The 12,977-nt window shown below is 49.2% G+C and overlaps 1 protein-coding gene across 2 annotated transcripts in view; it reads right to left on the bottom strand.

Moving 5' to 3' along the window:
• CRAMP1 (cramped chromatin regulator homolog 1) overlaps positions 1-12,977 on the bottom strand; it is a 45,285-nt gene that overhangs the window by 21,311 nt on the left and 10,997 nt on the right. For both annotated transcript variants that reach the window (XM_043915859.1, XM_043915858.1), the window contains exons 3-6: positions 12,045-12,238; positions 10,014-10,167; positions 8,448-8,531; positions 6,976-7,024 (exon numbers count right to left, since the gene is read on the bottom strand). In XM_043915859.1, the coding sequence (XP_043771794.1) occupies positions 6,976-7,024; positions 8,448-8,531; positions 10,014-10,167; positions 12,045-12,238 (481 nt within the window). The remainder of the gene's footprint in view (positions 1-6,975; positions 7,025-8,447; positions 8,532-10,013; positions 10,168-12,044; positions 12,239-12,977) is intronic.

The raw sequence follows: 12,977 nt of genomic DNA, 5'->3' as shown, positions 1-12,977 counted from the left end.
TACAAACTACAGGAGATGGTGATGGATTGGGAGGCCTGGCGTGCTGCAGTCCATGGGGTTGCAAAGAGTAGGACACAACTGAAAAACTGAACTTTTCATAATATTTTCTAATGATTTTTTTATATTTCTGAGGTGTCAGTTGCCGTTTCTTCTCACTTCATTTGGGTCCTCTCTTTATTCTTCTTGGTGAGCCTGGCTAGAGATTTAGCAGTATTTTTGTCCTTTTAAAACACCCAACTCTTGGTTTTATTGATTTTTTTTCCTATTGTTTAATTTCTGTTTATGTCCTCTCTGGTCTTTATTCTGCTGACTTCACACTTTGTTTGTTCTTCTTTCTCTAATTCTTTTAGGTGGTAGGTTAGGTTTATTTGGTTTTTTTTCTTGTTTGTTTGACAAGGGCCTGTATGACTATAAACTTTTCAGGACTGCTTCTGCTATACCATGGACTTCATATGGTTGTGTTTTCACTGCCTTTGTCTTCACGATTTTTTTTTTCTCTTTGATTTCATCTCTGACCTATTGATGATTTTTAGTAGCACACTGTTTAGTCTGTGTGTAATCATTTTTTCCTCATTTCCCTTTCTGTGGTTGACTTCTGATTTCATGCAGTTGTGATCACAAAAGATGCTTGAAATAATTTATATTCTCTTAAACGTGTTGAGATTTGTTCTATGCCCTAGTATGTGGTCTATCCTAGAATGTTACATGGATACTTATAAAGAATGTATATTCTGGGTTTTTTTGGATGTAGTGTCCTGTAGCTATCAATTAAGTCTAATTGTTCTATTGTGTCATTTAGGATCTCTGTTGCCTCATTGATTTTCTGTCTAGAAAATATGTCTATTGATGTCAGTGTGGTGTTAAAGTCTCCTACTATTATTGCATTCCCATCAATTTTCCCCTTTGTGTCTGTTAGTACTTGATTTTTCACTTTTTTGTTTCTGGCTGTGCTGGGTATTCATATACCCAGCACATGAGCCTTCTCCAGTTGCAGTGCAAGGGCTTCATGTTGCAATGCATAGACTACCCTTATTGCAGAGCACGGGTTCTAGAGAACATGAGCTCAGGAGCTGCAGCATGTGGGATCTTAGTTCCCGAACCAGGGCCATGACAGTAAAGGACGAAGTGTTAACCACTGGACCATCAAGAATTCCATATCGCTTTTAACACCTATTTTGTCTGATATGAGTACTGTGACCATTTTCTCGCCATTTCTCGTATGAAATATCTTTTTCCATTGCCTCACTTTCCAATCTCTGTGTCTTTCCCTCTAAAGTGGATCTCTTATAGTAGCCTATTGTAAGTTCTTTTATTATCCAACCTGACAGTTTGTATCTTTTGATTAGAGCATTTAGTCCATTGACATTTAAAGCAACTACTGATGAGTATGCCATTTAAATCTTGTTTTCCAGTTAATTTTATATTTCTTTTTGGTCTCATTCTTGAGTTCCTTACTCCTTGTTTGATTTGTGGTTACCTTGGTTCTCAAATATGTGAACCCAGAAATGTATCTACCAGCTTTACACTGGCAGTCATATAAATACAAATACATTCCAAAAGGTCTTTACTTCCTTATTCCCCTCCCCCACATTTTGTGATTTTGAGGTCTTATCTTACATCTTCATGTTTATCCTTTGCTGTTCATTGTAGTTACAATTGCTTTCTCAGAATTTTTTTATTTTTTAAAATCTATATACTGGCTTATCTAAAGTGATCTTTAGTCCTTTTAACAGATTTCTTTTTCCTATTGTGATATTTCCCTTTCCTATAGACTGCTGCTTCTCCTTTTATTCAGAAAGGACCTCTCACTATTCCTAAAGGGTAGGGTCAGTATGCCTGTATTCCTTGAGTGTTCGCTTGTCTCTGAAGTTCTCTCTCCTTCAGCTCCAAATGATCATCCTGCTGGGTTGAATAGCCTAGATGGAAATTTCTTCCCTTTCAGGACTTTGAATTTATTTTGCCACTCCGTTCTAGCTTGGACCGTTTCTGTAGAGAAATCAGCTGATAGCCTCATGGGGGTTTCTTCGTAATTGACTCTTTGTTTTTCTCTTGCTGCCTTCAGAATCCTCTCTTTATCTTTTGTCATGATGTGCCCTGGAGTAGGTCTGTTTGGGTTCTTGTTGTTTGGGACCCTCTGTGCTTCTGGTCCCTTTAAAACTGTTTCCCACTTTAGGTTTGGGAAACTTTCAAATGTATTTTTGATTCCCTTCTCTTTCTTCTCCTCTTTGGTTTCCTTTTATGCATAGATTGGCACACTTCATATTATTCCACTGATCCCGTATGTTGCTTTCATTTTTTTCATTTGTCTGTTCTGATTGGGGGATTTCTGTTATTCTATCTTCCAGATCACTTATTCGTTCTTCTGCATTATTTAATTACCCGTTTACTGTCTTTAGCTCGGTTTCTCATCTTGGTAATTGAGTTGTCTGATTTCGATTGGCTCCTCTTTATACTTTCTAGATCCTTAGGCCAGTGATCTACATCTCTAATGATAGCCCTTAATTTCTTCAGCATTTTTATTACCTCCTTTTTGAGCATGGGGTAGACTGGAGAGGTCTATTTCATTATTTGTTCTCTCAGGAGATTTCCTTCCTTCTTTTATTTTTTTAAGGATTTAAAAAATCTCCTTCTTACAAGGCACAGCTGATGAACACAAAGGCTTCTCACAGGGGCACCACTCGGCGGGAAGAGCTGTCCCAGGAGAAGGGTGGTGGGACAAGCAGAACCTGCGCAGCCCAGAGTCCATGGTGGGGTGGGGTCAGGGCCTGAGCGCCTCAGACAGAGGGGCTCCAGTGGCCACAGCACATGTACTCAACGATCCCGTCCACTGCCAGCCTCCTTTGGGGACCTGGCAAGTATGGCTCAACCAAAACTGGTGTCCCATGTTTGACTGCAGCACAGGAAGCAGAGGGTCTCTCACTCTGGCCCTTTGCAGTCTGCGACCAGGCTTTACCTTCACAGCCTGCTTTAACGGAACAGTCACACAGGCTCTACTTAGGGCTTTCTGCTTGTGGGAAGAGGTCAAAAATAGAGCGGCTTTCTGGCAGTGGATCCTGAAGGTGAGGGTCCACTTTCCTTTTCCCTCCTCAGGTTCTGTTTCAGCGCCTGTCATTTTTTGATCCAATCCATCCAACACTGGCTTCATTAACTAACAGTCACCCAGGAGAGCTTTTCGGCTCTTTCTGACTCTAGGCAGTCTTTCCCATAAGATAATGTGCAAAGATCTTAGGGTCTGTTTGTTAAGAGTGTAGCAGAAAGACCCCTCTGTCTTCAGTTACAGGAGTGGGTTCTTGTTCAGCTCTTCCAGTCCCTCCGTGACTCAGGGGAGATCACATTCCCTCTCTGGTCCCTCCCTGATCTGATCAGAACCACTGTCACCACTGGACGCCCCTTCTCTATCCTCTTGTTCTTTTAATTGGGATTAGTTCCTCTGGTTTTTCCTTTTACTTAAATTTCTCTGAGCCTGTGAATTTAGGAGAAACAGTTATCTAGGCAGGCAGACCCCAGGAGCCAGCTCCCCCCCCCCCCAGTTGTGTCAGGAGGGGAGGTTCAGAGATGATGAGAGCCTGCAGGGAACACGGTCTCCACTGAGACCAAGAGCATGAGACTGAAGCCCCTCAACCCAGGGGAAACACACAGCAGAGCACTCCCAGGACCTTCTGATGCTGCTGGAGTGGGAACCAGGAACAACGGGTCAGTTCTTACACAGCTCCTGCCAGTAAAGGGTTCTGAAGCAAGTGGACATTCCTGCCCTTCCATCCCAGACAAACACAACAGCAGCAGCAAGATTTAAAGAGCTGGGGAGCCATGTCACGTGGCACCTGTATTTGTGATAACCACATTTTCCGTTAAACTGCTGTTTTGGGACTTCCTTTTTTTTTAAGAGAAATTGAACAGGGCATGCTTTATGACTAGAGACCGTTCTGAGGTTACGATCCCTTTCCTCTTCTCACAAATCAAAGTTCTAGGAGTGGCTGGAGGCTGGCGCTAGCACAGGGAGGCCTGGCCCCTGCCAGGCTGGGCAGGAGCACCTGCAGGAGAATCAGGCCCAGCCCTGCTCACACGGAGCGATGCAGAGACCCCTCTGAGTCCTCCACCAGTGTGACTTCAACAGAACAGGCAGCAGAGTAACTCCTCTGTGTGCATGGGAGTCGAGCTTTCCTTTCTTGTATTTTTCATTTACTTCTCTACAAAGTTAACTTGATAAGTCTAATAAACATGTGCCAAATTCTATGCTGCTGGGTCTGCGACCAATGCAATGAGATTTAATTTTAGAACTTTTCTCAATTCATTTGCTCCTTAATCTAATTCTACAATTTTATAATGAAGGGAGATAGACAGTTATTTGGAAATGGTCTGCATGAGAGGCAGGGATGGGAAGTGAGATAAATACTCAATGTTCTGATGTCAAGGACTAGTTTTTCCACAGGCACCTTCCTAACTTCCCCCATCTCTGTCTCACTTTTACAGGATTTTTGCTTTGTTCTTCAAAACGGATGTCTGTTGTCAAAAGAACACACAATACATCAATGGAGCAGAATTTAAAGTCTGGAAACAGACCCACACAGTATAGTCAACAGACCTTAGACGAGGGTGAAAAAGCAGCGAATAGGGGAAGCACGTGCGGCCAGTCCCACTGGACACACCCACAGGCCACAAACTGGACCTCAGCACAAACGACATGGTGTGTACCAAAGTCAATTCAGAGTGGATTTATATATCAAACCATAACACTTTTAGAAAAAAACATTGGAAAAAATCTTGTGACCTTGAGTTCAGCAAAGACTTCTTAGACATACTAAAAGCATGATCCAAACATGAAAAAAACAACAAACTGGACTACACCACAGCTGAAAACGTTTACCCTGTGAAGGTCACTGATAAAGCCACTAAGAAGATGAACCACAGACTGGGAGGAAACGTCTGTAAGTCACCTGCCTGACACAAGGCTTGTGTCTGGAACAAATGAAGGACATTCAGAACTCAGTGGGCACAAGACCTGAAGTAGCACTCCACAAGAGACGACCAGTGAGTCTTAGGAAGGTGTTCAATACCAGCCCTCAGGGAAATGAAGTGAAAACCACAGTGAGACACCCCTTCACCAGCAGAGTGGCTCAGATCAGACACTCTGAGCACACCCAGCATGGGGCATGTCAGGGCACCCAGAAGCCTCCCTGGAAAGCAAGCTGGCAGCCCCCTGTAAAGTCTACACACGCCTACCACTCCTTCCGTGAGAATCTATGACAAATGCTGGAGTCACATAAGCACATGATATTATACCAAAAGTCATACCCATCCTGAACAGAATTATGAATCTTCCCAATGATGAACTTAAAAATATAAGGAACACTAAAGGAATAGAATTCTTAAAAAATCAACAACCAGCAATCACACAGAATTCAAATTAATTCTAGGATAGTCCTTCACTCTCCGTAAACTGCCTATGTCCCTTACTGGCGCGTAGGGGAAGGATGAACAGACCATGGATCCACACAGCCACAGGGATGGCTCTCCAGGGAAGGCTCATGCACATACCACCACTCAAACCTTTAGATCCTGGAGCCCACAGAGGGCAGGAAGCAGGCAGGGCGGCCTGACACTGACGGTGCACAGGTGGACGGGGGTCATAAACCACCCTGGGGCGGGGGCCGCTGGCCTCCACCATACCCCACACCTCTGGGAGGCTTGGTGTGCCCAGCGATGCCAGCTGGCCAAGCCACCTGCTCCCCCGGCCACCGGGACAAGCCTCTGCTCTTTCATACGTGGTGGTGCAAACCACCTGGCCACTCTCAGGCCTGCTCAGATGGGTGACAGTCCAGACACAGAGCCCGGGAACCCGCCGCCCGCCTCTGTGAGCACAGACGCTGGGCCAGAGCCATAGCGCACAAGCGCATGGCCAGCCTGCCTGGCAGACCCTCAGTCTGAGGGCAGGGGCCCACCCGCCATCCTGCACCAGGCCAAGGGTGGAAAGCAGCGAAAGAGACACGTGCACCTGAATGTTCATCGCAGTACTGGTTATAACAGCCAGCACATGGAAGCAACCTAGATGAATGGATAAGGAAGCTGTGGTACAAGTACACAATGGAATATTACTCAGCCATTAAAAAGAATACATTTGAATCAGTTCTAATGAGGTGGATGAAACTGGAGCCCATTATACAGAGTGAAGTAAGCCAGAAAGATAAACATCAATACAGTATACTAACGCATATATATGGAATTTAGAAAGATGGTAACGATAACCCTATATGCAAGACAGAAAAAGAGACACAGATGTATAGAACAGACTTTTGGACTCTATGGGAGAAGGCGAGGGTGGGATGATCTGAGAGAACAGCATCGAAACATGTATATTATCAGGTGTGAAACAGATCGCCAGTCCAGGTTGGATACATGAGACAAGTCCTCGGGGCTGGTGCACTGGGATGACCCAGAGGGATGGGATGGGGAGGGACGTGGGAGGGGGGTTCAGGATGGGGAACACATGTAAATCCATGGCTGATTCATGTCAATGTATGGCAAAAACCATTACAATATTGTAAAGTAATTAGCCTCCAACTAATAAAAATAAACGAAAAAAAAAAAAAGGAAGGAAAGCAGCTGGGGTGTCAACATGAGAAAAATGCACAGGACAGATGGCCTTCCAGAAGCAAGAGGAGCTCCCACACTACAAAGCATGAGGCTGAGGAGAAGAGTGAGACCGTGAGAGTGAGGGCCGAGTGGAGACCTGCAAAGAACAGGGATGGACCCCAGGTCGGGAAGAAGCTGGGGCAGGTCAATCCACTCCCCTGGGCTGGCCACCTCCTAACGGGCAGATGCTTAGCTGCAAGGGGATAAGGGTTAACTCTGACGAGTTCAAGTTTTAATGGTTCTCACTGAGAAAAGGGGAGAAAACTGCATGTATTTCAAGGTCTACGATTGAGAGAAAAGTGCAAACTCACGGGAGCCAGCCCGCCACCCACCCCATCTACTCACCCAGCCTGAATGAGCTCATTCAGCTTCGTGGCATTCTTGTCGTCCATGCCTTCGGTGCAAAAACAAACATACGTGAGCATCAAGGTGCCAGGAGCAGAGCCCAGCAAGACTCCACGTGCTTATCTTCAGCGCAGAATCCAAACCACTTAATGGAGCCTCAGGGCCTCCCAGAGTAATGTCCATGTCAGCTGCAGCCCCCAGAGCCCACATGTCCCCTGCAGTAAGAGCACTGTCCCTCTCCAGCAACCACTCGCCCCAACGGCCCCATAAGACACTACCCTTTCCTGAGGCCCACCATATCCCACTACGCTTGTCCTGCTGGGTTCCTGGGCTACTTGTGGGCTTGCCTCCAACAGCTCTGCCAAAGCATGGGCTGAGGCCCTGTACTAGAGTGGACGCCCACTCTCCCCCACCCAGGGGTGACAGAAGTCGACAAAAGGACAAGGCTAGGGGAGCCTTCTGTGGGGAGGGGTCCAGCTGCGTGACACGGATGGGAAGACCAAAGACAGGGCCCCAGCACTGGGCCAGCACTTCAGGACCAGGAGTGCTTCAGGGCAGGACAGGGATTCAGGAGCTCAGCAGAGCACTCAGAGCAGGAGCCAGGGGTCTGTTTAGGAGTCCTCAGCCTGCAGGAGGAGGGGCAGGGAGGCAGGCCGCCTGACCCTTCCTTCAGAGGTTTCTGGGAGTCCTGCCTCTTTCAGGGAGGGCAGGTCACCCAGGGGACGCCCCCCCCCCCCCAGCCTGCCCGGCTGTGACGCTCTCGGTGGCAGCTTATCGTCATCTCACAAGGTGGCCCTGCAGGGGTGCCCTTCCAAGCCATGTTGACAGGCTGCGGCCTCGTGTGCACAGTCACACGGCGAGGCCGAAACACCTGTACAGCTAGAGGGAAACTAGTTAAGAGGAGAGGCTCAGACCAAGGCACACGGAGGGTCCCAGACCCCTCAGAGCACCAGAGTTGGGAAAGACCAGGAAGTGGGGGCTGTTCTAAGTCCAGACCCAGGAGACAGGGCAGCTGTGAATGGGCATGCTGTGGACAGGCGTGCGCCGCCTGGCGTGGTGGATGTCCTGGGAGACCTGAGTTGGGCAGGAGACCAGTGAGGCTGTGGTGCCCACTGGAAACATTTTACACATGCTGGGCATGCAGGGGAACATCCCTGTTCTCAGGGGCCAGCGGCTGAGGGGTTCACAGTGTGCTTGGGCATTTGTAACTTACAGTCCCATGGCTGAGCAAGAAGAAAGGCAGTGTGTAGAGCGGCTGGGGGCAGGAGAGGTAACACAGATATGGCCAAAGTTCAGGCCAGTAAAATCTAAACAACAGTGAGTGAGGTCAATACATCTTCCTTCAATACTTCTACATGTTAAAACATCCTGGACATTAAAATGCTTTCAGGCTGAAAGCTGGCGAGAAAACAAAGAGCCCCAGGACTAAAGCTGCAGCTGCACCGGGAGGAGGCCCCAGGGAAGGTACTCACAGCCCCCGATCTTCTTGCGCAGTTCCCCGTAGCAGATGAGGCCATACAGCTCTTGGGATGACTTTTTGAGCCCACGGGAGAACACTGAAAACGAGGGAAGGTGCAGCTTCAGAAGGAGGGCACGGACGTGCAGGGCTCGAGGTCACGCCAGGGCACTGGTTTTGACCCCTTCACCCTGGACCACAGAGCAGAGTACACAGCAATATGGTGCTGTTTTTGCACTTTTCAAAAGAAAAAGAGGGAGGAGGGAACCCTGACAGGCAGAGCATTTTCCCTAGAGAGAAAATGGAGCGCCCAACACAGCGGGCTTCCACCAGGCACGGAATGTGGCGTCACCTCTCCGTGTACAGAGCGCGGCACGGGCTCGGGGAGGGAGGAGGGTGGTGGGGGCTGGGCAGCACGGACAGATCTGAGAAGCTCAGAACAGAACCAGAAAGACTGACAGGCAGATAGGAGACATCCACAAAGATTCAAAGCAAAGACAAGGACACTGTCACGGGAAGTGCAGTGACCATCACAACCGTAACCGTCTGGAGCTTGGTCCACAGTCCCAAGAGCCCTGTTGCTAGCCATGGCATCGAGAAAGGACTTCTCCAGGGCAGAGGACAGCAAACCATGGCTTGTGAGCCAGACCCAGCCAGGGCTCTCTGTAAACACACACATGAAGCAGCAGCAGCACACAGTCCTCCACACCCGGTCCACGCGAGCGAGGAAGCAGGGTGAAGCAGTTTCAGGGAAGACAGTAACCCTCCAAAGCCAGACTTGTTATAGAAGGACAGTTCAGACCATCACTGGGCCTTTCCAGGCTGGGGGAAGCCCTGGCCCTGGCACCCTGACCACAGGGAGAGGCAGCGGGGAAGCCGGAGGGGTCATCGGGGAGGCAAGAACTCGTTGCCCGGCCAAAGACCACCTGCAAGGCACAGGCAGAGTTCACAAGAGTGGCGTGAGCATGGCCACCACGGTCATCCTGCAGCAGCACTGCTGCTAATGGGGAGTGTCAGAAACCGGGCGGTCACAGGAGGGCCTGAGCCACGAGAGGCGGCAGGGGTGACACGAACACGGCTCTCCTAGCGTGTGGACAGAGGCAGCGGCAATGCCTCCCCCGAGGGCAGAGACCTGACGGAAGGGGTGCTCTGAGCAGGAAGTCAGGACTGCACCTGGCAGTGACCTAGACACTGTGACTTAAAGATAGTACCATGCAAACCACACTCAAACACAGGCGACAAGGGCTGGGAAAGCCCTGGATGGCCAGCCCTCCACCCCCAGCCTTCCATGCCAGGCCTGGCCCACTCCTAACCCACCAGGGCTCCCTTGGGAGAAGGGTGGGTAATGAAGAGGTAGGATCCAGGACCACAGTACCCTCCCTCCCAGCAAGCGAGCCAGGTACCCAGATGCCAGAGGCGTCCTCGCAGTTCAACCCAACCACCAGCTACAAGGCCTCCTGCCAGCCAGCATGCTGAGCTGAGGACACCCCAGGCCGTGTGCTGCGTGAGAACGAGGCCAGAGAGAGGCCGGCAGGTGTGCCAAAGCCGCGCTCTGGACTGGGGGCGGGCAGGTGGTGCTCACCGTTGTCGAAGTCGATGTACTTGGTGATCTTGTGCCACGTGCGGTAGTAGAAGTGGCGCACCTGCTCCTTGTTCTTCACCATGCTGGCTGGCTTGCCCTTCTTCCTGTACTTCAGAGCGATGTTGTTCTGGATTGCCTCAAAGTCCTTCCCATGCTGCAAAACAAAGCCCACGTTACCAGCACAAGGTGATCACAAGGCAGCCTTCGTAGAAGGCAGCTGCTTCCCGAAAAGGGAGAGGTGGCCTTCACAGCTCTTACTGTGCATGAACTTCAACCCGGCTTCCGCAGAGCCTCAGGTCTCCATCAGAACCATGGAGAAGGCAGCAACAGAACTACCTGAACGCATGGGCACCAACAGGCAAGGAGCCCGGAGCAGGAGAAACGTAAAGCTTATCACCTGGACAAACGGCTTAACCTCTATACTTCTTTAGAGCCCATGAAATGAGACACCCCCATAAACAATAATCAGAAGATATGACAGGATGGAGGAGCTCAGGGTGCTGTGTATCTGGTATCTTAAAACAACACATCAACTATTCAGAAATAATCTCACCAATTCATTCATACAAAAGGTATTAAACAGGATCACACAGAATGTGCTCTGAATACAGCTGCAGGCCTTCCTTCAGCAACTCCACGCAGAAGCCAAGTACAGCTTAGATTTTTAGGACAGAATTTACATTCCAGAGGACACAGCGTCGATGCTGTCCAGGTACTGCCCATGACTGAAACTCTCATCAACACAAAGCCAGCAAGAGTATGGGAAGGGACCTGGAGGTAATGGCATGCCGGCAGCAATGAGCACTGTGGGTGCCCAGGGCTTGGCTTCTAAATCCCACTTTCCAAAAGGAACAGGGTTCCTTGGGAAAATGGGCAATGCCAAGTCTGGGGCAAGGAAAACACCAGGAATGTCTAGAGCATCCTGTGGTGCCAGAGAGACAGGAAGTACTCAAGGTTGAACGGAAATATGTTAGAAGGACACAAGAGCCAACATAAATGGAGAAGGGAGAGCTCCTGGCGTGGAGTTTCCAATTAATAAATGTACATAGAATAAGGGAGCCAGAGAGTTGTCACTGGGCACACACCATAGTAATAGCTGTTCCAGTGAGAAGCAGCACTGGTTGCTTAAATTAGAAGAAAGAAAAATGATGCAAAACAGGGTATTCACACAGCCTCAAAGTTAAAAAAAAAAGAGGAAGACCTGGCAGTGGAGAACCCGAGAGATGCCACCTGAATGCAGAGACCAAGGTTCACACAGCAGGCCCGAGAGCACAGCACAGGCTCCCACGAGGACACACCAAGGCTGCACAGCACTCCTGCGGCACTCTCAACGCAAAGCTTAAGCTTAACCACAAGGAAATGTCACGTGAGCCCAACGAAGGGTGCTCCACGAGTGAACAGACTGGACACTTCAAAAGAGACCAGGGAAAAAAGGGAAGACGGAGGGACCTGTCCCAACTGGGAGGAGCCAAATACAATGTGGGTCAATGTGACCCAAAGGAGGACCCCAGAGGAAACACTGATGACATGAGGTTGATCCTCCTCACTGTGTTCGTCACCCTGCAGTCATGAGGGTATCAGGGAAGCAAGAAAAGGGCATGTGAACATTCCCTGTATTCTTGTGGTTTTTCCAATTCTGAAATCATTTCAAAATTTAAGAACAAAAAGTAAAAATCCTAAAGAATGAACACTCATTTTCTGCTTTAAAAGAAGCAATGGCAGGTGAGTCAGAACAAGACACAGTTGCACGTGAAGTGCCTCCTCCAGCGTCTAGCTCGGGTACTTCCTCTCCCACAAAACTGCCACCAGCTACAAGGGGAAGGCCCAGAGGGACGGGCACCACTCTGAGCCACTGGAGAGGATCTTAGAAGACAGAAGCAAAGACACTTCCTAACAGCCACCTCAACTAGAAACAGCTTTGAGGGTCACACAGAGGAGATGAAGGGCCAAGGTCAGAGGGCAAGGCCTGGGGCCACCGAGCGGGGTATGAAGAGGGAGCCCCACCAGCCCTGCAGGCTCCAGGAAGCTTACCTCGTACAGCCCCTCAAAGAAGGTGTTTTTGTCCTCTGTGCTCCAGGACTCCCACTGCCGCCGAACCTTCTTGCCTTCCTCCTTCTCCCCACTCGAAGACCCCAAGTTCCTGGAGGAGGAGCGAGATCCCCCTGCAGGGGCGGCAGGGGCAACCCCAGGCCCATTTGCAGCCGACGATCCACCACCATCAGCTCCTTGGAGAGAAAGAACCTTACAGTTACCAACAGAAGCTGCCCCAGGCCCTGGCCCCAGCAAGTGAGTGACATGGCCCTGCTCTGACCTCTGACCCTCGTGAACATTTAAACAGTGAGAAAAAGGAGATAGAGCGTTTATGTTCAAGGACATAACGCCTTGCTGAGGCACTCAGCACCTGTCTTTCTCAAATGAGGTTTTGGGTAAAGTAATCATATTTTCAAATAAACAAATTGAAGTTCAAAATAAAGAAAACATCTACATGTGTGTAAGACGCTACCTTCTTAGAGCTACAACTGGAACCTCAAAATATGAACCACATGACCCCATAGCACCTTTTAAAAGTCTCAAAATGCCTGTTTTTCTTGATCACTTTTCATCAACAAAGTCTGGTGTTCTAAGAGTGAGTGATAACCCACACACCCTCTTAAAGCACCAGTTCCAAATCTCGAGACGAGTCCTTGAAGACCCTGCTGGAGGCGGCAGCACATACAGTCCAGCATGGGAGTCCAAGCCAGGCCAAGCCAGGCCCAGGACCACAACTCTGGGCTCCCAGGAAGACACAGGCAGTAAAGCCAAGGCAAAGGTCACGGATAACAGACTTTATGACCTGACCCAGCCCTCCCACCCATTCCAATTCCTTCCTCTCAGATGGAAGGGGAACTCCCAGCGTATTTTTGTGATAACCAGCATTCTCTTTTCTTGGAACTACAGGGCCATCCAATGGTTAGAATCTGCAAA

The sequence above is a fragment of the Cervus elaphus genome, chromosome 10 (assembly GCF_910594005.1).
Source record: "Cervus elaphus chromosome 10, mCerEla1.1, whole genome shotgun sequence".
NCBI classification, from domain to species: Eukaryota; Metazoa; Chordata; class Mammalia; order Artiodactyla; family Cervidae; genus Cervus; species Cervus elaphus.
The sequence above is the reverse complement of the archived record's forward strand: the minus strand, read 5'-3'. Positions and strand labels throughout refer to the sequence as shown.